The sequence below is a fragment of the Dipodomys merriami genome, unplaced genomic scaffold (genome assembly GCF_024711535.1).
Source record: "Dipodomys merriami isolate MVZ:Mamm:240054 unplaced genomic scaffold, mDipMer1.0.p SCAF_1, whole genome shotgun sequence".
Lineage (NCBI taxonomy): Eukaryota > Metazoa > Chordata > Mammalia > Rodentia > Heteromyidae > Dipodomys > Dipodomys merriami.
Genome location: NW_027202270.1, coordinates 115,035,217 through 115,059,539, shown reverse-complemented (window position 1 = coordinate 115,059,539; position 24,323 = coordinate 115,035,217). Strand labels below are relative to the sequence as shown.

Genomic DNA, 24,323 nt, shown 5'->3' with positions numbered 1-24,323 from the left:
TCAAGAGGCTGAGATCTGAAGATTATGGTTCAAAGCCAGCCTGACAGGAAAGTCCATGAGATATCTCCAATTAAACACCAGAAAAGCTTGAAATGAAGCTGTGGCTTAACTAGTAGAGCAAAATAGCTCAAAAGACAGCACCTAGGCCCTAGGTTCAAGCCTCAAGACGGGTCGTCCCCAAAGGATGAAAAGTTGACTTGTAATGCATCCGACCCAGTAATTGACAACACATTCCTTTTAAGATACTGACTTCATTATTGATAGATGGCTGCAATATGATAAAAAGCTTCTTATTAAACTATGTAAAGTAACAGTGAAAAAAAAAGGTGGAATCTAATTTGGGGTGAAGGTTCTTTAATATGGAGTGTTTGAATAATTTATTATTTGGAAAGTATTTTTAAAATAGTAGCCTTATTTCTCATAACTAATGTCAAGATACATTCTGTATGGACGTAGTTAAATAGAAAAGCAAAAAAAAAAATTGATTTCTTAATCACACACTCTGGCTTCATCTATGACAGCCTGACTTGACTGAAGCTCAGGTTCCCACTAAGCTAGAAAACACAGAATAGTTTTAGTCAAGTTCAAGTTCCAATTATTCACCATCTCATTGGAATGGGCAGAAGAAATGAGGTTAATTTGCATTTTCAGTCATCTGACTAACTGGTAATTATTTTCTTCTCTTTATTATTATACCCACTATTGTATATATAGCACTTGAATAGTGTCTGTATATTTACATATTAGCATTTGTAGTAAGCGTATTTTATATCTTCAACTTATACTTAAGTTGAGATGATAGAGACTAAGTGCATATAAAAGCAACTTATGCTATATATGTTTTAATAGAAATGTAAACTAATTAATTTTAGAATAATAAATGTTAAAACAAATTTCCCAAGTGGTATCCTTTGCACCTTATAACTTCAGATGCTATAATTGACTCCCAAATAGATAACACCAACCCTGCTGCTAAGTTCACCTCCTTCTTTGGTGTATTCAACAGTTGACAGCAGATCCCCCTCAGGATTCATATGCATCTCATCTATAGATCAGTATCTTAAATCAGCCCCTTTCTTTCTGTTCACTCTGCTGACTCTGCCCACAGCCTTTGAAAAGCCTTTATTTTTTTTCCTTTAGTTTTTTGTTCATTTGTTTCTGTTTTGTTTGGGTTTAGGAATTTCTTTGAGAAAGACTGTCTGTGTAGCTTCAAACTCAAGGTACTTTATCCTCAACCCTTTGAGTGTAAGGACAACAGACATGTACTATTATACCTTGTATTTTTAAAATAGTCTTCTAATTCTTCTGGCTGCCTAGTTTTACCTCCCCTACATAATAATTCAGATTATTGTTTGCTACCACATTTAAATCTTCTGTTGGTCTACATCATTTTACAAGGAAGAATAGACTTGTTTAATTCAATAAATCAATGATAGTCTAGTCTCTCTGTTTAGGTCATTTACCGCATACATTCTCTAGACCCTCTAAACCATCTATTGTGAAGGATAATTTTACTTTCATTTCCTACTTACAACATTCACATGTTTTAAAATTTTTATTTTATTGTAAAGGTGATGTACAGAGAGGTTACAGTTACATAAGTAACGTAATGAGTACATTTCTTGTCTAACATTTTTACGCCCTCCTCTTTTCTTCCCACTTTACCCCTCTCATCTATCTTCCCCCCCCCCCAAAGCTGTAAAGTTCACACATACACTTTTATAAAACAAAATAAAGTTACTAAAAATTGATCATGCATTTGGACAAAGTGAGCACTTAATCTTTTTGTCACTGCTGGTAGCCCACAGTGTATGACCAGATTGTAGTTTGTGGATCCCACATGAGTAGCATGTTCTCAGTTCCCCACTTGTTCCCCATGTGTTCCTTCTTTCTTCTTTCTTTTCTTCATGTGTACTGATGTCCTCTGAGGCATTCATATTCTTTAATCCCCTCAGCTTCCTGCTGATCTTTCATTATGTGTTATCTCCTTGGGACCTTTTCTTTGAACTTCACAGGGTTTTAGGTGTTCTTGTTCATTCCTATATTGCATTGACTCACCTAACACAAACTAAAGTAAGATAAGATTTTTCTCCAAGTCCCAGTATTCAGAAGAGGAAATTCGAAAAGTTTAATGAGTTTTAAAAGAATGACATGTAACTGGGTACCGGTTGCTCATACCTGTAATCCTAGCTACTCAGAAAGCTGAGATCTGAGGATCATAGTTCGAAGCCAGCCTGAGCAGAAAAGTCCCTGTAAGACTCTTTATCTCCAGTTAACAGCTCAAAAACTGAAAGTAGCACTGTGGCTCAAGTGGAAAGAACGCTAGCCTTGAGCACAAAGAGGCTCAGGGACAGGGCCAAGGCCCTGAGTTTAAGCCCCACAATTGACAAAAAAAAGAAAAAGAGTGGTATGTGATGTTTGTTTTAAGTTTTTCCTAGTGTTCTTTCCTAGTGAACACTCTCTTGCCTCCTTCCCTCCATTGGGAGAATTTTTTAATGGATTATGTATAATTTTCATTTGTTCCTTTTAGGATGGCCCCAGAAGTTGCAGCAGTGGAGAAGAATGGTGGCTACAACCAACTCTGTGATATCTGGGCAGTAGGAATAACAGCAATTGAACTTGGGGAGCTTCAACCACCAATGTTTGATCTTCATCCAATGAGGTGTTCTCATTATTCATGCTTTTGCATTTAAGAATAAACTGGGGGAAAGTGAAATACTGGTAACTCTGGGGTGGCATGTTTTTGAAAAGTATATCAAAATAGTAAACGTGTTAAAATGGATTAGTCTAACCTAAAACCTGCTTAGTTCATATTGGTGCTACTATAAAACATGGAGTGAGTTGTCTATAGTGTTTGCAACTTTCCCTTGAAACAAATATCCCTTAGTAATCATTATTATGCCATTATTATTAAACAAGTCTTTTGAAGTCTTTATATTTATTTTTCCACCAATTGATCTTCTTTATATGAAATTATAAGTGGTAGAACACACTTGCTTTTTAAAAATATTCTTTTCTTTCTTTTACTTTATCTACACCTACCTGTGCTTACTATAATTGTCATTTATGATTTAAAATATGTCTTCCAGAAAAAAATACATTTGAGGGCTTTAGAAAAGATTTCTGATAATTTGAAGGAAAACAGATTGAGTTAAAATTTAAGCTTTAAAATGGTATTTTTTAAAAAATGAAAACCAACAGACTAAAAACAAGGAAACATGCTTTTCTAATGTAAAATTGACCACAAAGAATGTGTACTGAATAGGCAGAAAAGAGATTATTTATAAAGAAACATACAGAAAAGTGGAAGTTGAATCATATCAACTATTATCTGGGATGCTAACAGGTAGACCTTTAGGAAAATAATGTTACTAGTCAGAGGCAGTACAAATGTTTCAGTGATAGCAATATTTATGTACGTATCCTAAGGATTATCCATTTGAGACTCTGGGGGAATTATGTATCTACTAATGGGGTATTCAATTATTTAGCAGTTGGGGCAGCAGTTATATCTGTGTAAGCCAAAGGAACATGGAAAAAACAATTGGTAATAAAAAACAATGCAACATTGCTAAATATAATCATATAATAGTTAATAAGCATTTGGATAAGGCTAAAAAAAGTTTTTTAAACAGTATCTTAAAATGGTAAGAATGGATATTTTTTTCTCTCAATTCATTTTCCTGTGAATTATTTTCTTTTTTAGAAAAAGAAGATGTGTTTGGTATTAAGTATGATGAGAAGGGATTTTGTAACAAATACTGAAATAGAGCATTTTAGAAATTCCTTAATTCTTCCATTTTTCTATCCTGTAGTCCATAGAAAAGTAGGACAAAATTCATAGACAAAGTTACCTCTTCTTGTGGATTGACTTATTTATAGTGAGAGACTATGGAACATTATTGTCCAAATAAAATTAATTAAAAGAAATTAATATTATTTGCCTATATACTCAAAATAATGTTAGAAGCAAGTCTTTAATTAAACATATAACCTAACCTATGTTAGTGTAATATATCATTTCTGTTATAAAATAGTACATAATTTTTTAATGTGTTTCAGATATCATACTACTTACATAGATTATTTATGGTAATAAAACTTTAACATTTGGTAGTTTTATTTTGTGAATACAAACTTGTTTGAAGTTTAAAAATTTGTGTTGCTAGGAAAATTTCCATAGGCCATCAAAACTATAAAAAAATGTAGTTTTATATCAATTTTTTTTCCGGACCTACATTTGAAAAAGTCTTAAAAATTTATTACAGAATATTTATTCTGATTGTAAGGTACAGTAAAATGGTATTTCAGTATTGTCCTTTAACTGAAATTTTTATTTTAGGGCTCTCTTCTTAATGTCAAAAAGTAATTTTCAGCCTCCAAAACTAAAGGACAAAACAAAATGGTGAGTTATAGAAAACATGATTTTACCTGATTTTACAGAATTTTCTGTTAAAAGGGACATAGGGTTCAGTTCCCTTATTTTATAGATAATAAAAATAAAGCACAGATAATAAAAATAAAGCACAGAAACAGTTTGCCCAGTGTTGTTGCCCAGAGATATTTCAAGGATCTAGGTTTTTCTTTTCTTTTCTTTTTGGTGCCAAGGTTTGAACTCAGGGCCTTGCAATTGCTAGGCAGCTACTGTATCACATAAACCACTCTCCTAGCTCTTTAATTCCTATTGGTTATTTTTGAGATAGGGTCTCAGTTTATACCCTAGCTGACTTTAGTCCTCCTATCTGTGCTTTTCTGTGTCACATCATAGTAACAGGTACATGTCACTATGCCCAACCATTGTGCTTTCCAAAGCTAGAAAATGGGTGTATGCCACTGCACCTAGCCATTAATTAGGATGAATTCTCAAGAACTTTATTTGCCCAAATTGTCTTCACTGTAATTCCCTAATTTCTGTCTCCCAAGTAGCTAGGACTGGGCCTTAACACCTGGAAAATCTCAATCATTTCCTTAACTTGGCATTTTCACTGAAGAAATGTTATGAAGGTAGGCTTTGGAATAATACATGAAGATTTTAGAAATTCATCCTTTTTTTCTACATCCTTTTAATTACATAGTGACTTTAATGGGCGCTGATATTTGAAAATATTTTCCAGTTAATCTTTATTAGACTTGAGCCAGTAGCCCACACCTGTAATCTTAACTACACAGGTGATAGAGATGGAGTGGATGGATCATGGTTTGAGGCCAGCCTGGGCAAAAAGTTCTTAAGTCCCCCTTCTTAACCAATAGCTAGGTGTTTCATATAGTGTTTCATGCCCTTCATCCCTGCTACATCAGAGGCTAACATCAAGAAGATCACAGATTTAGGCCAGCCTAGACTTATCTCAATAGTAAAGTTTAGATATGGTGAGTTTGTGCCTGTCATGCTGTTTATTCAGGAAACATAGATAGAAGTGTCTTCCAGGCTAGTCCATGTGAAGAGAGCAACATTCTGTCTCAGAAATAACCAGATCAGAAAGCCCTGAGTTCAGTTGGTTTATTTTTTTAATCTCTATCTTCCTTTTATAGTAATCAAAAGGGTTATTACTTTGATTTTAATATCTTCTCTTCTTCGTCATTATAGTACATAAGGATATCATCAATTGGATGGTAAAAATTGAAATTTATTTTTCTGCTAATACCTTCTCTGTACATTTTACAAAATAAACCACACAAAACATCCAAATTCCTAAATTCTCTTTAGGATATGCAACCCTCCAAACTCTGAATGTGTTACTTTTTTTTTTTTTTTTGGTGAGAAATCTAAGTGGCTCTTCCCCTAAATTGACTCTGAACTGCTTTGAGTGTTGTATGTCTGGGGCTATGTTTTATTTGTAATCTAGGCCATGCTTTGGATGAGGGAGAGAAAAACTACACGAATTATACTCTGGAAACAAAGAAGTTTATATCCTACTGCTAAGTTAAATTGTTTTGTGTTGGCACTAGTCTTTTCATATTCCTTATTGCTCTAAGTTCCTGGCCTTCTGAAACTGGAGGGCTTCATGGCATGAATGGTTGAATATTTATCCAGGAACATGTGACTATTATTCAGTCAGATTCCAGAGCACTTATTAACAGTCAGAGAGTTGTTGCCAGTCTCTGATTTTATCTAACTTTGTGTGATGTCTGTCACAGACCACCAGCTGCATGCAACACAGTTGTTTTTTCTTTAAAATCTGCTATTTTGTCATGCTAATCTCTACGGTTACTTAGTTTATTTGGTTCTTGTCCAGTATCATTCCAATGGAATCTTGGTAATGGGAGAAATATCCCTCTTAATAATCAAAACATGATTCTTTTAATTTATATCTTTTCCTTTTACATTTTAGTTCAGGTAGCAGGAAAGACTTTCCAACTGCCAAAAATCATTCCTCTTACTTGCCTTTTTTACTAAGAAATACAGTAGCTTTTTTAGGATTTAAGCTCTGTACATGAACTCTCTTATATTACCCTCCTTGTCATCTATGCCATCCAACTCTTTTCATATAGCAAAACACAAAAACGCTATATAAATTAGGCAATAAGGAAAGGATGAAAGTATGTTTGACCGGGTGTGGTGGCTGATGCCTACAATCCCAAGTATAGGGGAGGCATTTAGGAGGTTCAGAGACTTAAGGCCAGCCCCAGGCATAGAAGTGTAAGACCTGAGATGGGCTCTGGTGGCTCACACCTGTAATCCTAACTACACTCAGGAGTCTGAAATCTGATCATCAAGGTTTGAAGCCAGCCCAGGTAGAAAAGTCCATGAGACTGTCATCTCCAGTAAACTACTTAGGAAAAGTTGAAAGTGGAGTGCTAGCCTTGAGAGGCTCAGGACAGTGCCCAGGCCCTGAATTCAAGCCCTGTGACCGGTTTAAAAAAAAAAAAAAAAGTTGGGAGGTGTGGCTTATAGCATAGAGCTCTCATGTCTGCCAAACCAAAGGCTCTTGAGTTCAAACCCTGGTAATACCAAAAAAGAAAAGAGAAAAGAAAGACATTTTGACTCCTAGGTAGTAAGTAGAGAAGAAGATCATAAATTGTATAATTGACACTGAAAACCTGTTTCTAATTTTAGTGTAATTTTTTTTTTTTTTTTGTCGGTTGTGGGGCTTGAACTCTGGGCCTGGACACTGTCCCTCAGCTCTTCAGCTCAAGGCGAGCGCTCTACCACTTGAGCTACAGCGCCACTTCCGGTTTTCTGGTGGTTTATTGGAGATAGGAGTCTCACAGTCTCTCCTGCCCGGGCTGGCTTTGAACCGCGATCCTCAGATCTCAGCCTCCTGAGTAGCTAGGATTACAGGCGTGAGCCACCGGCGCCCGGCTTTTAGTGTAATTTTTAAGGTGTCATATTTCTGTTCTGTCATTAATCAGATTTATCTTACAAAGCAATACTGACACAGATGTTTCTAAGGAATATACCATGCTTCAGGTTTCAGTTTTTTTGTTTGTATAAAACTAAGAGTGCTAAGAAAACATTTCAGTCTTTCTAACTGCTCCAAAGTTAATTTTATTTGGTAATACCAAAAAACTAATATTAATGAAATATTTTTGTACATCTCTTTTTGTTTGAAGGTCATCAACATTCCATAATTTTGTCAAAATAGCACTAACTAAAAACCCAAAAAAAAGACCAACTGCGGAAAGACTGCTGACTGTAAGTCATTGGAATTGTAAAGGGATTTCTTGTAGTCACATTGTACTTAGATATATCACTAGAGCGAAAATATTTAGTTGTTTTTTTTTTTTACTATAAAAATGTTAGTAATCTCTTATGATAGCAAATTTTCTGTAAAGTCCACAGAATACATTTTTTTTGCTTTTAAAGACTATACCATCTGTGTGACAGCTACTCTGCCATTGATTGTAGCTCCAACAGAGCCATTGATAATATGCATACTATACCTAGCTGTAATTTTAATACTCAGTAAAACGTACTCACAAAAAAAGAGGCAGTGTACAGATTTTACCAGTGGGCTATAGTTTGGACCTCTGCCATAGAAAAAACTTAAAAAATATTATCTAAAATTAATTGCTTTTCTTCATTTCTTATGTAAATTTGCAGTATGCACTGTATGTGTTATATATGTGTAAAATACCTCTGTGAGAAAAACTTAATGATTACAACAACCTAAGAAAACTTTTCCATTTAACTGTAAATGTATACTAATGTATACATGCCTTTTTTCTTTTTTTTTTGGTCCGGTTGTGGGGCCTGAACTCGGCCTGGGTGCTGTCCCTCAGCTCTTCAGCTCAAGGCTAGCACTCTACCACTTGAGCCACAGTGCCACTTCCGGCTTTTTTTTTCTGCTTATATGGTGCTGAGGAATCAAACCCAGGGCCTCATGCATGCAAGGCAAGTGCTCTACCACTGAGCCAACTTCCCAGCCCCTACATGCCTTTTTTCTTACTTGAATTATTGGCCAAACCACAGAATGCATTTGCATAACAGTAGAATGATATATGAGTAATAAACACAATTGGCATGGCTGAAGTTATTGTTTTAAAATCTAACACCAGAAATGTTTGTTTGTTTGTTTTTGGGTCCGGTCGTGGGGCCTGAACTCTGGGCCTGGGCGCTGTCTCTCAGCTCTTCAGCTCAAGGCTAGTGCTTTACCACTTGAGCCATAGCACCACTTCCAGCTTTTTTCTTTTTGCTTATGTGGTGCTGAGGAATCAGGGCCTCGGGCATGCAAGGCAAGCGCTCTACCACTGAGCCACCTTCCCAGCCCCCCAGAAATGTTTTTTTTTAATAGCAGTAATAAATCTCAGTATACTTATATTAATAAACTCTCATGTTTGTCTCTGCTAGTTCCAGAAGAAAAAGAACAAATTATATTTTGTATAAAGTAGGTATATTTCTGATTTTTCTGTGTCTCCTTTTCACTTAGCATACTTTTGTTGGGCAGCCAGGTCTCTCAAGGGCCCTGGCTGTTGAACTGCTGGATAAAGTGAACAATCCAGACAACCATGCACATTACACTGAAGGAGATGATGATGACTTTGAGGTAATGAAGTGTTTACAACCTAATCTTTGAAAATAAATGTTTAATGTAGCTTCAGAGCTTCCATTCTGATATACTCTTTCAACTTAGTTAAAATAGATTTACCTTCAAAGATCAGTGAGAACAATGAGAACTGCATGTATCTTACATATAATTATCAATTTATGTTTTATTATACTGGTATAATACTCATAGCCTGTTGGTAGAATTAGGATTGATTCTCCTTAATGAGACCTCTTTTATTTTCCAAATTTGTTTGTGTAAAGTTGGGTGTTTTTATTTTTGTCTTGTTTCCTTTGTTTTGTAATGCTGGGGTTTAAACTTAGAGCCTTGTGCTTGCTATGAAGGACCTCTACCACTTTTGAGCCATTTATCCACCACCACCCCTTTTTGCTTTAGTTATTTTTTAGGTGGGGTCTTGCATTTTTGCTGAGGAATGATTCCTACTTACAGCCCCCCAAAGTAGCTGAAATTATAGTTACTATTACACCAGTTTATTGATTAAAATAGGATCTCATTAACTTTTTTTGACTAGGCTAGCCTCAGAATCACAATCCTCTGAATCTCTACCTTCCAGTTACTACTCTTCCTGGCTGCCTGAAGTTTGGGAGTTAAAAGTTTTGGAGAGTTGTTTGTTTGGGGGTCTTTCTATGTCATTTTGGGGGCTTGAACTCAAAGCCTTGAGCTCTCACTCACATTGCTTGCTCACACCTGGAGTTTTGCCATGTGAGCTTACCTTTTTGATAGTTAATTGGAGATAAGGTCTCAAGAATTTTTCTCTTTGAACTAGCTTTGAACCATGACCTTTCAATGTCATCCTCCTGAGTAGATAGGATGTGAGCCACTAGAGCCTGAAGTTTTGAAGTTTTGAAAGGTAGCTGAAGTATAAATATGCTTCATTCCACATACCCTTGAAATCCAGAGGATACTTTCTTCTTCTGAAACCTTAGCTTTTAGTAACAGTTTGATTTTCCTATGAAGGACACCTTGGTTGTAAGAAGTAGACATTTTAAGACTATTTGAACTAAGAAAAAAATGCCTAGGACACATGTGCACATTAATTTTCTCGAAGACTCATTTGAAATCCAGTTACTCATTTTTATGGTTTATCAATTTATGACTATGAACAAAATACAACTAATTTTAAGGATCCAACTTGAAATATTCAGTAGAAAGTTTTATTATTACTGTTGCTTATATAATAATATTGCACTATTTCCTAACTGTGCTTATTCTCAGTAAATAACTATAGAATTAATTTTGAATGTATTACATATAACAACGCAAGGTGAAAATCAGGAATGAGGGTCTTCCTGTTATAAAATTAAGTTTTTTTCCAATGTCTTTCCTGTGTTTCTTTCTTTCCTCTTATAATTCCTTTTTTAAATTTTCTGTGTTTTTCTGAATCAGTCTCTTCATTTCCCTTTTTGTTGTTATTTCCCTTTATATTTCTATCTTTATTTTTGGCAAAAATATATAACTAAAGCTTATGTGTTAATTTATTTGTTTAGGAAAGGAAATGTTAAATTTGGTGTTTTTAAGCTTTATATTATACTTTATAATTATTGTGCATGCTAACTAGCACCCATTTAGTACTCTTCATGTGCCAAATACCTTTCTGTTCACCTGATAATCAAATGTCCTTTGTAGTAGGTACAATTGCTAATGTCCTCATTTTACAAATGAACAAGTAGGTGACAAAGAATAGAATTTACTAAAAAATTTTACAAACTACTTGTTCAAAATCATATGGGTAGTAAGTAGCAGAACCAGAGGCAAACTAACTCCAAAGGTCACTCTCTGGCTTCATATGCCATCATTTTTATTTTAAATGTTTAAGTAGTCATTAGAAAGGCTTTAAAAACTAATCTTAGTTTCCCCAATGCCTTGTATACAGTATAACCCTCTTAAATGAATATTTTATTAAATGTTAACTTTCATGTAAAAACTTAAAAAATCATATATAGATATTTTTTCTATTTGTCACTATTTATAGGCTCAAACATTATTAAAACTTATAGCATAAATGAAGACTTAGATGACATTACTCACCAATTGTGCAAATATGAAAACCCCTCTATTATTCCGTATATAGCCTTTCAAGGTACCCCAAATTCTTCCTATTTTCTGAATTCTGTTTCTGTTGAATGATGCTCCCATTCTTTTTAGTCCTTCAAAAACCTTCTACCAGGTAATGGTGTTACAGTGCACTACCTGTCACTATGCCAGCCTTCATAGAGCTGGTAGTATAGTCACAAAGTTCAGAAATATCAACAAGGTGTGATAACTTTTGTGGAATTGGAAGTATAGGGTGCTGTGGGGGCATATTATAGGATAGGAAAGAACTCACTGCAGAGGTGATAATTAAGCTATGAATCTGAAGATAAATTAAAGGAAGGAAGAAGAGTAAGTGCTCTGAGCAAAGGAAATAATTACACACTGATAGGAGAGAAAGTTGTGTACTTGTGAAAGTACACTTCCTTGCAGAAAGCAAGAAAGAAAGTGATAGAACATGAAATTATAAAGCTAGACACTGGCTATCATTTTTAGGCTTTCACTTACTGGCAGTAGGAAGCAATTAGAGGTAAAGGAGTGATAATCAGATGTGCCACCTCCTCATCCTCCTCCTCCTCCTCTTCCTCCTCCTCCTCCTCTCTTCTCTCTCCTCTCTTTTGCGCTCTCTCTCTCTGTCTTTCTCTCTCTCTCTGTCTCTGTCTCTCTCTCTCTCTCCTTTCTTGTCAGTTGTGGGGCTTGAATTCAGGGCCTGCATGCTGTCCCTGAGCTCTTGAAGAGCTCAAGGCTAGTACTCTACCACTTTGATCCACAGAGCCACTTCTGGCTTTCTGGTGGTTAATTCGAGATAAGAGTCTCATGAACTTTCCTGCCTGGGCTGGCTTAGAATCTTGATCCTCTTGATTAGCGAGGATTACAGGCATGAGCCACTAGTGCTCAGCCAGATGTGCATTTTTTTTGGGGGGGGGTCGGTTGTAGGGCCTGAACTCTGGGCCTGGGCACTGTCCCTCATCTCTTCAGCTCAAGGCTAGTGCTCTACCACTTGAACCACAGTGCCACTTCTGGTTTTTTTCTGAGGAATGGAACCCAGTGCCTCATGCATGCAAGGCAAGCACTCTACCACTGAGCTACCTTGCCAGCCCCCAAATGTGCATTCTTAAATAGAATGGTGAGTCTTGTACTAAAATCCTATTAAAGGACTACTGAAATTTCCAGGAGGAGGAAAATGGTAGTTTAAATAAAAGTGCTAGAGCAATAATGATGAAAAGTTGATAAATTCGAGAATTATCTCAGAGAATTGACTATTGAAGACTTGAGATTGAGTGATAACAAGACTATAAGATATATAACTGAGGTACGAAAAATAGAATAAAATCAAGTTTGAGGAGAAAAACTTTCATTTATACTGATGAAGATGATACATAAGATTTCAGTTGGAGAAGACAAAGATGTGGTTGGAGCTTGGGGAGAAATTCTTGAATTGCAAATAAAGAGGTGAGAGTGGAATCAACTAGGCAAAGGAGCTCAGTAGAAACACTGAAGGAAAGGAAAGTTAAAGGTAATCTTTGGATATAGGTGGTTGTGTTTGATGGCTTTTCAAGAATAATTTGCAGGGCTGGGAAGTTGGCTCAGTGGTAGAATGCTTGCCTCACATGTATGAGGTCCTGGGTTCGATTCCCCAGCACCACATAAGCAGAAAAAAGCCGGAAGTAGAGCTGTGGCTCAAGTGGTAGAGTGCTAGCCTTGAGTTGAAGAGCTGAGGGACAGCACACAGGCCCAGAGGTCAGCCCCCACGACTGACAAATAAAAATAAAAAATAGAAAAAGAATAATTTGCAAATGGTACAGAAGAGTTGAGAGGACCAAAAGATAAACCGTGATTTGTTAGATTTAGTTGTGAGGGGATGGTAAGATTAAACATTAGCTAGAGGAGAATGTGTTGGAAAGGGATGTATTGATTGCTTGATCATATTTTATGTGTGCAGAGGAAACTTGAATAGGATTAAATGCTTATGAAACAGTGTGATAGTAAAGATACAAGAAAAACAAGATCACTAAGCAGATATGGAGGTCTAGGGAATGATGAGGAACTTGATTTTTGATAAAGTAAAACTTCTTACTTCAGAAGAGGATGATAGTATAGCATTGACTTCTTTTTCTCTTTGTTATGTGGCAGTGTGTCTCCTGACCGTGTTAAAAGAATGCAGAGAAATGTCAAATAGAAATTGAGAATAAATGGGTTGGATGACTTAGCGGTGTAAGAGCTCAAATGAAATGAATTTTCAGTGTGTTATACTGTGCAGTTTGCCCCAGTAATGATTGATATGGCAGATGTAAATCAGAGGTATCTGATTGAGTTGGTCCAGGGTTAGCATTTTGCTGTGATACTGTAGTGAACAGTGAAAGGAAATTCAGAATATTTTCAAGAGATTGCTTAAAGTTGAAATAGCAGACAAAAACTTAATAGGGAGAAAAGTAAAGATAGGAGAGAGAGAGAGAGGAGATGCTCTTAGTGAGTAGTAGATCAGTGAGCTTGATATTACAGTAGGTACATTAAACTAGTATAATTCAATTGAGAGAGTAAGCTATAAGGATGTTAAGTAGAGAGCTTTGGAGTATCAAGTTGTATATCATAGCTGATGATGCTGTTAGTGCATTGAAGTATGAGGAATTTTTTAAATCCAGAATTATGGGCTCACTTCAGCTTGTGAAGTCTTTTGGCATGGCCAGATACAATTGCTCATACCTGTAAACCTAGCTCATACCTGTAAACCTAACTTGAGAGGAAGAATCACAATTCCAAGCTAGCTGGGGCAAAAAAATAACAAGACCCTATTTCAACCAATACAGTCTGGTTGTTGTCTTACATGCCTATCATCCCAGCTATGCAGGAAGTATAAATGGGAGGATCAAAGTCCAGGCCAGCCCAAGCATAAACCTGAGACCCTATTCAAAATTATAACTAAAGCAAAAATAACTGGAGTCATGGCTCCAGTGGTAGAGTGCCTATCTAACAAATTCAAGGCTCAAAGTTCAAACGCCAGTACTACCAAGAAAATAAATAAATAAGTCTCTTAGTATGATGGCTGTATTGTGGTAGAGGAAAAACCAGAAAGAAATACTACTTTCAGAGCCATCGGTGAGTTTTGAAATTTGACATACAGAGATTGAGTGAAAGGCACCAGCTTTGAAGGAGCAGGAAGAGTATATAGTTAGATGGAAAAACTATGTTTGCTTGCAGTAATTTTTTCTCTATATACTATTTCCCTCCATGCTCTCTTGTGTACTTAACCATTGCCCTTAAATCCGACTCTGGTGATACTACTTGTTTGCCATAAAATCTGCAAAAACTTCCTTTTGCTGAGAGCTCTCACTGACATTCAGAGGCTCTATGATCTGACTCACCCTTAGCCAATCTTTCCAGCTTTGTTATCTCCTCACCTAACCTTCACTGCACCCAAATAGTAACCCACGTCTGCTGCCTGCACACATTCCATAGTTTCCTTTTCTTCATTGCATCACTTCATAATCTTTCTATAGCTTGTGTTTCTCCCACATGGCTGCATAGCTGTGTTTCAAGGCACCTTTAGATTATATCATTCATTCAGAACTTCTGTACACCTTTTGGTCAGCACAGGAGTTTCTCCCTCCCCTGGAATTTAGTAGGAATCTATTATCTTCTTAATAAATGGCACTGATCATTCTCTAATTTTGTAAATATTTATATATTGTATCTTCTGTAACTATAAACTCTCTGAGGATAAGATTTGTCCCTGACTTTGCTGAATCAATCCCTTCAGCATTTTGCGTAATAAGTGAATAAATGTGTAAAGTATCTTAGTGTTCATTGTATTTATTTTGTTTTTCCTGTGATTCACCTTTTTAGTAGCTAAATCATTTGTCAATTAGTTTTCATTTAATTTAAAGGAGAAAGTTTAACCTTTCAACTTTGTCATTGAATTTTTTAAGTGTGTGTATTATGCTTATATTCACAGCCCCATGCAATCATTCGTCATACCATTAGATCTACAAACAGAAATGCCAGAGCTGAACGGACAGCTTCAGAAATAAATTGTATGTGTTTGGTATACATTTTTCATTGGTGGCTTTGGAGGGTTGAGCTGGGTATTCTTGTATTATTGTTAAGTTACAAAATCTCAGACTAATTGAGACTACATACTATATCAGAATATCTTTAATATGGGTTGCTTTTCTGGTTTTGTTGGAATTCCCTTAGTTTATCATTTGTAATTAGTTTTGAATTACCTGATAGAGGAGCTTGATCCTTCCAAATCTATTTTCCACTTTCTCTAGAGTTTTCAACAAGACTTTTTCTCTGGGTAAACTCAAGTATCTTTTCTGGTATTATGGGCTCTCCAGTTGCTCAGTGTCCTTTTAGCTGTTTTCTAACTACTATTTCTACCTTACATGCCTTGATTTACTCTTAATATACAGCCAGAGATTTAATTCATTGAACAACTTTCTTATTTTTGGCACTTTGTCCTTCAGATTCCCACTACTTAATCAGCTCCAAGTTCCACTCTTTGTTTCCTTCAGTGAGAGAGACTTCTTTGGGATTTGCTTTCTTGTGACCTACTTTGAGAAGCTTCCCAGGCAAAAAAATTAGGATTAATGTGGATCTTACCACAGCGGATTTCCCTTCTCTTAACAATCATAGTCCTGTTGTTTCTGCTGTTCCCTTGTTCCAACATAGTTGGCTCATTTAGTTTACTCTCTCTTTCCTCTCTGTGTCTCTCTCTCCCTGTGTCTCTCTCTCCCTCCCTCTCTTAATTGGTTGCATAAGGACAGATCAGTTTTGTTTTGTTTTGTTTTTTTAATTTCAGAATGGTTAGAACAGGGTCATCTTCTGGAGACTAATGAGAATATATTACAGAATGGACCAAAGACTCATCCAAATGCAATAGCAGGATTTTTCTTTTAAAAAGGTCAATTGGGTATTCAGTTTACACACAGAGTTGAAGGCATGAGCAGCATTCTGTGTTGTAAAGCATGGTTATAATAATTTTAGGCCAGTCAAAAGCAATCTTTTTTAAGGATACCTTTCCTTGTTTGTTTTGATGTATTAAATGTTTATCTTATTTAAATTAAATCTCATTTTCTTTTCAGTATTATCAGTTGATAACTTACCATGCCTTTAAGTCTTTCAATTTACTAGCTATAAAAGTCTAATTATTAAAAAGTGTTACTTTATTTGTATATTTATGCCTTTTTTGTAATGTATCTCCATACCTCCCTGCAGTATTCTAGTGTGACTGTAAAAAATATTAGTTCATCTCTGATAAGAGTGAAACGGTTCCATATGAATTGTAGTTTTTTAATTAAAATGTTATTACCTGAAGTTAAACAAATTATTAATTACTTTAATGAAGTCTTTTTTTCCCCCAATACTGGGGTCAGAATTTAAGACTTTGCACTTTCTGGGCAGGCACTCTGCTATTGAGCCCTGCCTTCAGCCCTTCTCCTATGTGTTTTTGTACTTTGTTTTTCCTTCCTTCCTTCCTTCCTTCCTTCCTTCCTTCCTTCCTTCCTTCCTTCCTTCCTTCCTTCTTTCCTTCCTTTTTTTTTTTGAGATAGGTCTCACTTCCCTACTAGATGTGCACCTGAGTGTCTATCTGCCTGTTTTAGGTGTCCTGCTGTAGCTACAGTAACAGGTTCGTGCCACCATGCTCATCTTCTGTAGAGATGGACTGCCATGGACTTTTTGATTATAACTGGCTTAGAACCACAGTCCTCCCAGTCCCAGCCTCACACATACCTAAAAGAATATGCACACACCATTGATACCTTGCTTATATTATTGTTTAAAGTGGGTACTGCATTTTAATGGAATGTCTTCCAATCTTTTATTGACACCTTTTTTTTCACTTGTAGAATTGCATGATTTATTTTTTTCTTTTTTAATTAATAAGTTTTTTTTATTGTGAAAGTACCATACAGAGGGGTTACAATTACATGAGCAAGGTAATGAGTACATTTCTTATCAAGCGTTGTTGCCTCCTCCTTTGTTGTCCCTTACCATCCTTATTGACACTTAAAAAAAATTTTTTTTAGCCGGGCGCTGGTGGCTCACGCCTGTAATCCTAGCTACTCAGGAGGCTGAGATCTGAGGATCGCGGTTCAAAGCCAGCCCGGGCAGGAGAGACTGTGAGACTCCTATCTCCAATAAACCACCAGAAAACCGGAAGTGGGGCTGTAGCTCAAGTGGTAGAGCGCTCGCTTTGAGCTGAAGAGCTGAGGGACAGCGCCCAGGCCCAGAGTTCAAGCCCCACTACCGACAAAAAAAAAAAAAAAAAAAAAAAAAAAAAAAAAAAATTTTTTAATTTATGTGGCACTGAAGCCTCATTCATGCTAGACAAGCACTCTACCACTAAGCCACATTCCTAGCCCTATGATTTATCTTTTTTGCTCAATATAATGAAGTATGTCAGTACTTTGCATTGCTTTTTAGAAATCTTGTTTTTAGAAATTGCTACAAATCTTATTTGAAAGCATTTTTCTAAATGCTGTTTGTTTGCTGAAATTATATTTCAGAATCTTACATTTCTAATTCAGATGTGAATGTTAGGGACAAAGTTTTGACCTTAGTCACATTAAGTTTTAGAATTTTAAAATTCTTATACCTTATAAGTAGGTACTAACCTATCTTTTTATCTATTTTAGAATATTTTATATAAAAAGTTACTCTTTGAATGTTCTGAAATGAATCTGACAAGGACAAAATACTCAGAATATAATAATAAATTACTGAACACCACTGCAACATTTAATTTGCCACTAATCATTTATTCTTCTTACGTAATATAGAGATAATTTTCTTAAGTTCTTGTCTTCTATAAAGTTTTATCCTGAATTAGTCTCAAAACAGAATCTGAGCTATAGAGAAATTTTTCTGAAGTGATTCCATTGGCATCTACATCAAATGAATTTTTTTATCTTGTTTACATCAAATGTACTTTTTCATGGCCAGATTTAAATGAGGAATTAGGCATATATGTTAGAAATAGTCCAGATTTTTACTTTCTTTTGGTCAGCATAAAGAAAGGAGTTTCTTTAGAGTTAAAAAATAAAAATATTTTGTCTCCTGTTTCTTGTCTTTTCTCTCCCCACTCCCACCAATATACAAACCTCTTATTATATTTCTGAGATTAACCATTTAAGATACTGAGTTTATAATATTTGTTTTGTATTTTGTAGTTGATAGATTACAATTTGAACCTCCCCTAAGGAAAGAAACTGAAGCACGGGATGAAATGGTAAGAACAATGGCTTCTATAGTATTTTCATATTGAAATTTTAGAAAACTTAGAATATTAAGGTATTAAGTTCACACTAAAATTTGAAAAAGTTGATAATGACATTTATTTGGACTGTAGTATAATATTATACTACTTCAAACGTTCATTTCTTTCCTCTTGAGTCTTTTGAAAGATTTATATGTAGGTATTAAACATTGCATTGGATATTCAGCTTTAAGCTCTCAAGATCTTGTATCAATTTGGTTAGTTTGTGGTAAATAAAGTTTTGCATTTCCTTACTATTTTGTGGGCTTGAGTTCTGGGCCTCCCTCTCTGGCTTTTTCATGCAAGACTGGCATTCTGCAACTTAAGCCACACCCCACTTCTGGCTTTTTGCTAGTTAATTAGAGATAAGAATCTTGGGACCTTGTCTTCCTGGGCTAGATTTAGATCATGATCCTTGATCCTTGGATCTCAGTCTTCTTAGATCTGAGTAGCTAGTATTACAGCCATGAATCCCTAGTGTCTTCTTGCATTTTATCTGTGGAGTTGAGGAGGTAGCTTGGTGTCAGAGCCCTTGCCTTGCATCCACAAAGCCCTGGGTGCTATTCCCAGAAAACAGACCAAAAAGTGTCAGTTACTTGTTAACCCTTATCCAAACATTTATTGATAAGATAATGTTACAGTTGGCCTAGAAGTTTTCTTCCTATTTTTACCCCGTTTTTTTCTTATGAGGAGTGAAGTCAAGGCCTCACATTTGCTAGGCAGATAGTCTACCACTTAAGCCATAACTTCAGTCCTTTATACATTGTATACATTTTATACATTTAAGATGAGGTCTCCACTCATGCCCAACACACCACTCCCACCCTCACCCCCAGACTTTGATCCTCCTACCTGTGTCACTAGGGAAGATAGACACATGCCTTTGTGCCCAAACATTGTGCTTCCTCATATCTGGGATAACAGGCTCATAGGCTCATGCTACCACATCCAGCCTTTGCTTGAAAAGGAGGTTCAAGAGCTTTTTTTTGCTCAGAGTGACCTTGAACCATGAGCTCTCAATCCCTGCCTCCCAAGTGGGTAGGATTATAGGCTTGAGCCTGATTTTATTTTTGATTAATAAAAGACAGTTTTTAGAATATCGTGTTAATGAATTTCCTCATTCTTAACATTTGGATGTAGTGTTCTTCTTACTGTATGTGTTTCTGTTTTATTCTCCATGGTGTAATGATACAAATCATTCAGCTTTTGCTTTAGAACATACTGCCATATTGGTAAAGAGAGCTTGATACACACACACACACACACACACACACACACACACACACACACACACACACACACACACACACACACACACACACACACACACACACACACACACACACACACACACACACACACACACACACACACACACACACACACACACACACACGTAGTATGTTTGTGGAATTTCTTAAATTTATGTTAACTGATTTATATCAAATGGCAAAGCAAATCTAACTGGAGATTTAAAAATCTAATTCACAGTCATGAAAATGGAGTTCTTCTTATAAAATATCTGTAAGCAAATAAAACGGCAAGCATTAACATTTATTATTATGAAAATAACACTTAAAACTATATTTTTAACCTTTACAGGGAATATCATCAGATTCAAACTTTATATTACAGTGGAATCCTTTTGTTGATGGTTCAAATACTGGCAAGTAAGTTGGTTTTGAAATTAGTAACTGTATTTTACTTAGGCTAATAATTACTTTATTTCACGTGGTTATTCTATTACTTACAGAACACTATTGGTTGAAAGGGGTAATTTATCTTGCTAAGCTTTGATTTTTATTCCTAAAAATAGTTGTTATCCTAGCTACTCAAGAAACTGAGATATGGAGGACTGTAGTTCAAGGACACCCTGAGTAGAAAGATCCACTAGACACGATATCCAAAACAAACCAGCAAAAAAGCAGGGCTGAAAGCATGACTAAAGTAAAAGAGTGCCAGCCTAGCAAGCACTGATTTCAACATCAGTTCTCTAAAAAATAAAATAAAAGTTGTCATTGTAAAGCTTCTGACTTGTTTTATCGTCATAAAGCATCATGTACTTACCATTAAGGTTGTTATGTTTGCTTTAATCAGAACATACTATGTGCAATAATATTATAGAAAAAGATGAACTGCCAGCCGTCATGGGGGGAAAAAACTGTGGTCAGCCCCAATTCTTCCTTCAGTAATTAAGCAAGGAAGCTGGCCTCAATGAATTGTTACTTACCTGTTTGTGCCTTCCAAGCTATTCATTTTAGGTCTTATAGATCTGGAGCCTATGAGCCAAATCTGTTTCTTGCCTATTTTTGTGTAGCCCATGTACTAATAATGTAATTTCCTACCAGGAGCTATTGAGTCATACCTGTTAATTGCAAACTATTGGGAGGGTGAGGATGGATCAGTTCTAGGCCAGTGTGGGCAAAATAGTCCAAAAGAGTCCATCTCATCACAGGAAATGTGAACATAGTGGTAGGCACCTGTCATCTCAGCAGGCACCTGTCATCTCAGCAGTGACAAGGAGAGAATCCTAAAATATGTGGATTGCTGTCCAGGTACCTGCCCAGACAGGAAATGAAAAAACTGCACAGCCAAATGCTAGTGGCTCATGCCTCTAATCCTTGCTACACAGGAGGCTGAGATCTCAGAGAATCATGGTTTAAAGCCAACCCAGATAGGAAACTCCATGAGACTCTTATCTCCAAGTAACCAGCAGAAAAAACAGAACTGGAGCTGTGGCTCAAAATGATAGAGAGCTAACCTTGAGCCAAAGAGCTCAGGGATAACACCCCAGCACTGAATTCAAGTCCTACAACAAACAACAACAAAAAGAACTACATAAAATAGGGCGGCTGGAATTTGGGCTCAGTGGTAGAGCAAGTGTGAAGCTATGAATTCAAATTTTATAGTACCTCAAAAAAAAAAAGTATTTACCTTTTCTAATAGTTGGGGAAATGTTCTTCTGTGAAATTCAAATTTCACTGTCCATAAATAAAAGTTTATTAGAATGCAGTCATGCTTATTTTCTTTAGGTATTATTTATAACTGCCTTCACACAACATCTGCAGAGTTGTATGCCATGTAATACTTAAAATACTTATTTTCTGGCCCTTTATAAAAATGTTGCCAATCCCTATTATTGAGATTAGAATCTCTGTGTGTTAACAGTATGCTATATCTGTGCTTCTGAAACTTTAATATATCTAACTCTCCAATATGTTTTTGATCCAGAGTTCTTGTTAAAATGCAAATTCTGATTCATAGGCCTCATGTGCTCATTTATGAAAGTTATCAAGTGATACTCTTACTTTTTTGTGTAAAAATCTACTTTTATATATTTAGTTTCCATTAATTTATGTTCTTGAGGGGTACAACATTACACTAATTCTGTGTATCCAGTAACCTTAGCAGAAAGGTTGCTCAAAATCTGGCACTGTTAGCCAGGCACTGGTGGCTCACTCCTGTAATCCTAGCTACTCAGGAAGCTAATATCTGAGGATCCAGGTTCAAAGCCATCCCAGGCAGGAAAGTCTGTGAGACTCTTCTCTCCAATAAACCACTCAGAAAACTGGAACTGGCGCTATGGCTCAAGTGGTAGAGCGCTTGCCTTGAGCTGAAGAACTGAGGGATAATTCCCAGGCCCAGAGTTCAAGCCCCACAACTGAACAAAAAAACAACAACAACAAAAAACTTGGCACTATTTCCACTAGCAGGATTACCTTCCCCTTAGATTACTCTACTTTTGATCTCTGTGCTACCACGTGTTACTATAGTAGTTTTTGCTTTACACACATCGCGCATCACTTGTCCAAGTAAAATTCAGTTTCATCTTGGGCACAAATGCTTTCAGTTTTAGGAAGAGCTGTGTGCTCCCTTTGATTCTTCCTTTCCTTCCTTTATGGGTGGCATTGGAATTTAAAGTCAGGGCTTCACACTTGCTAGGCTGCTACATGAGCCATACTCCCATTTTTAGTGCATTTTAAGTTTATCTTTATTTTATGTTACAGTTATTTATCACCATCTAAGTTATATTTATCTCTGTGTATTAGATCAACCTCAAAACGTGCAATACCACCTCCCCTACCTCCTAAGGTGAGCTGCTTAAAGACTTTTAACAATGAATTCTTGTTTCAGTAACATTTTTCAAATGATTTTGACTTTGTTCACAATTGTCTTTAGTATATTTTAGATAAATACTGTTTTCTTCAGGAAGATGAAAATGTAAACTGTAGGAAGGAAAATTTTGTAACAAAGATTATGTTTAGTAGGTATTAGAAAAATTATTATTCATTTGAGAAAATACTTGACTACATGGAGGAAAGGCAAAACCATTTATGATACTTGTCTGTTACTATATTTGACCTCATTAGAACTATTCTTCATTAAATAATGGATTATTTATTATCAGTTTGGATGTGGAAGATTTTTATAAATCGCATGTGAAGTTCATAATTAGGTTGGTAGAGTAACTCAGTGCTTGCTTGTTTTATTAACTTAACACAGAAAAAAAAAAACCAGGGATAGCCTTTACCTCTAAAGGGTTTTGATACCTACTGATATTTAAAAGTATTTTCTTGTCTTGTACAGCCAAGAATAAATAGTTACCCTGAGGACAACTTCCCAGATGAAGAAAAATCATCAACTGTAAAACGTTGCCCTGATTCAGAGAACAGAGCTCCTCAGGTTCTCAGAAGACAGAGTAGCCCAAGTTGTGGTCCTGTAGCAGATACATCCTCTATGGGTATGGCTGGCAGTGTCAGAAGCCCTGGAGTGCATACGACTAGATACTGTGATCTGGGTAAATCAATTAGAGTGAAAAGAAAGACATTTTGTTCCTGTGCTAAAGGATTTTTTTTTCTTTAGTTTCTTTGGTTCCTATGAATGGTTTGAAGCTTTGCAAATGTTCTTTGTAAATTGAAGTCCACGTGGAGGGCTATAAATAGATTCATTTCACTTCAACTCTAATAATCGCCTAGAAAGTATTATAAAATCTAGAAAATGAATGTGTTACTGCTCTCAAGGGTCTTGGGAATTATGGAAGTGTGTGTGTGTGTGTGTGTGTGTGTGTGTGTGTGTGTGTGTGTGTGTGTGTGTGTGTGTGTGTGTGTGTGTGTGTGTGTGTGTGTGTGTGTGTGTGTGTGTGTGTGTGTGTGTGTGTGTGTGTACACATACAGCTGGGTTAGCTATAGTGGTATACACCTATAATCTCAGCAGTTGGGAGAATGAGGCAGGAGGAGTAGAAGGTTGCATAGCTAGTTCAAGGCCAGCCTGAGATCATCTCTATAAGACAGTTTCTAAAATAATAAATGTATTTAATGGAAGATTTGAGCTTTCTGAGGGAGATAAGGGAGGGCTCTTGTAGGATACTAAAGGGCTTAAACCAATGCTCAGGAAAATAAGAATGAGTAAATACATTGAAGCAGGAAAATCTGACTTGTATTTGCAGTACAGCCTAACATGGTGTATGATACTGTGTCAATAGATTGGATTTCATTTTTCTTTGCAATGTAGAAAGATGTATTCATTATTGTCATAGATTAAGAACACTTCTGAGCCAGGTGTGGTTGCTCACACATGTAATCCTAGCTACATAAAAAGCAGAGATGAAGAATATCACAGTTTGAGGCAAGCCTGGGCAAAAAGCTTGTGAGATTCCCATCTTAACCAATAAAATCTGGGCATAGTAGTATCAGCTACATAGAAGCATAAGTGGGAAGATTGCTTACCTAGACAGCCTAGGCATAAATGTAAGAACCTATTTTTTAAAAACTAAGTAAAAGAAAAAGGACTGGCGGTCTAGTTTAAGTAGTCATACCTGTGAGGCCCCAAATTAAAGCCCTAGTACCAAGAACACTGCAGTGGATGCAGTGCAATCTCTGTAGAATCTAGAGAAAGACACAAACAATAAATTTACCCACAGTAGAATATATTCTCTTAAGGAACCACCAAAAGAAAGGAAGTAGTGGGGTGAAGGGGCATTTACTTTTTTAAGACTGTGCTTATTTGTGTGACCAACCTTTAATCATGAT

At 36.1% G+C, this 24,323-nt stretch overlaps 1 protein-coding gene across 2 annotated transcripts in view; it reads left to right on the top strand.

Annotated features, from left to right (window-relative positions):
* Map4k5 (mitogen-activated protein kinase kinase kinase kinase 5) overlaps positions 1–24,323 on the top strand; it is a 107,221-nt gene that overhangs the window by 40,824 nt on the left and 42,074 nt on the right. The window contains exons 10-18 of one of the 2 annotated variants that reach the window (XM_070027888.1): positions 2,531–2,662; positions 4,343–4,405; positions 7,552–7,633; positions 8,868–8,984; positions 14,989–15,067; positions 18,209–18,267; positions 19,897–19,964; positions 22,344–22,386; positions 22,882–23,035. In XM_070027888.1, coding sequence (XP_069883989.1) covers positions 2,531–2,662; positions 4,343–4,405; positions 7,552–7,633; positions 8,868–8,984; positions 14,989–15,067; positions 18,209–18,267; positions 19,897–19,964; positions 22,344–22,386; positions 22,882–23,035 — 797 coding nt within the window. Of the gene's footprint in view, positions 1–2,530; positions 2,663–4,342; positions 4,406–7,551; positions 7,634–8,867; positions 8,985–14,988; positions 15,068–18,208; positions 18,268–19,896; positions 19,965–22,343; positions 22,387–22,881; positions 23,093–24,323 lie in introns of both variants that reach the window. The other variant, XM_070027880.1, reaches the window with a different exon arrangement.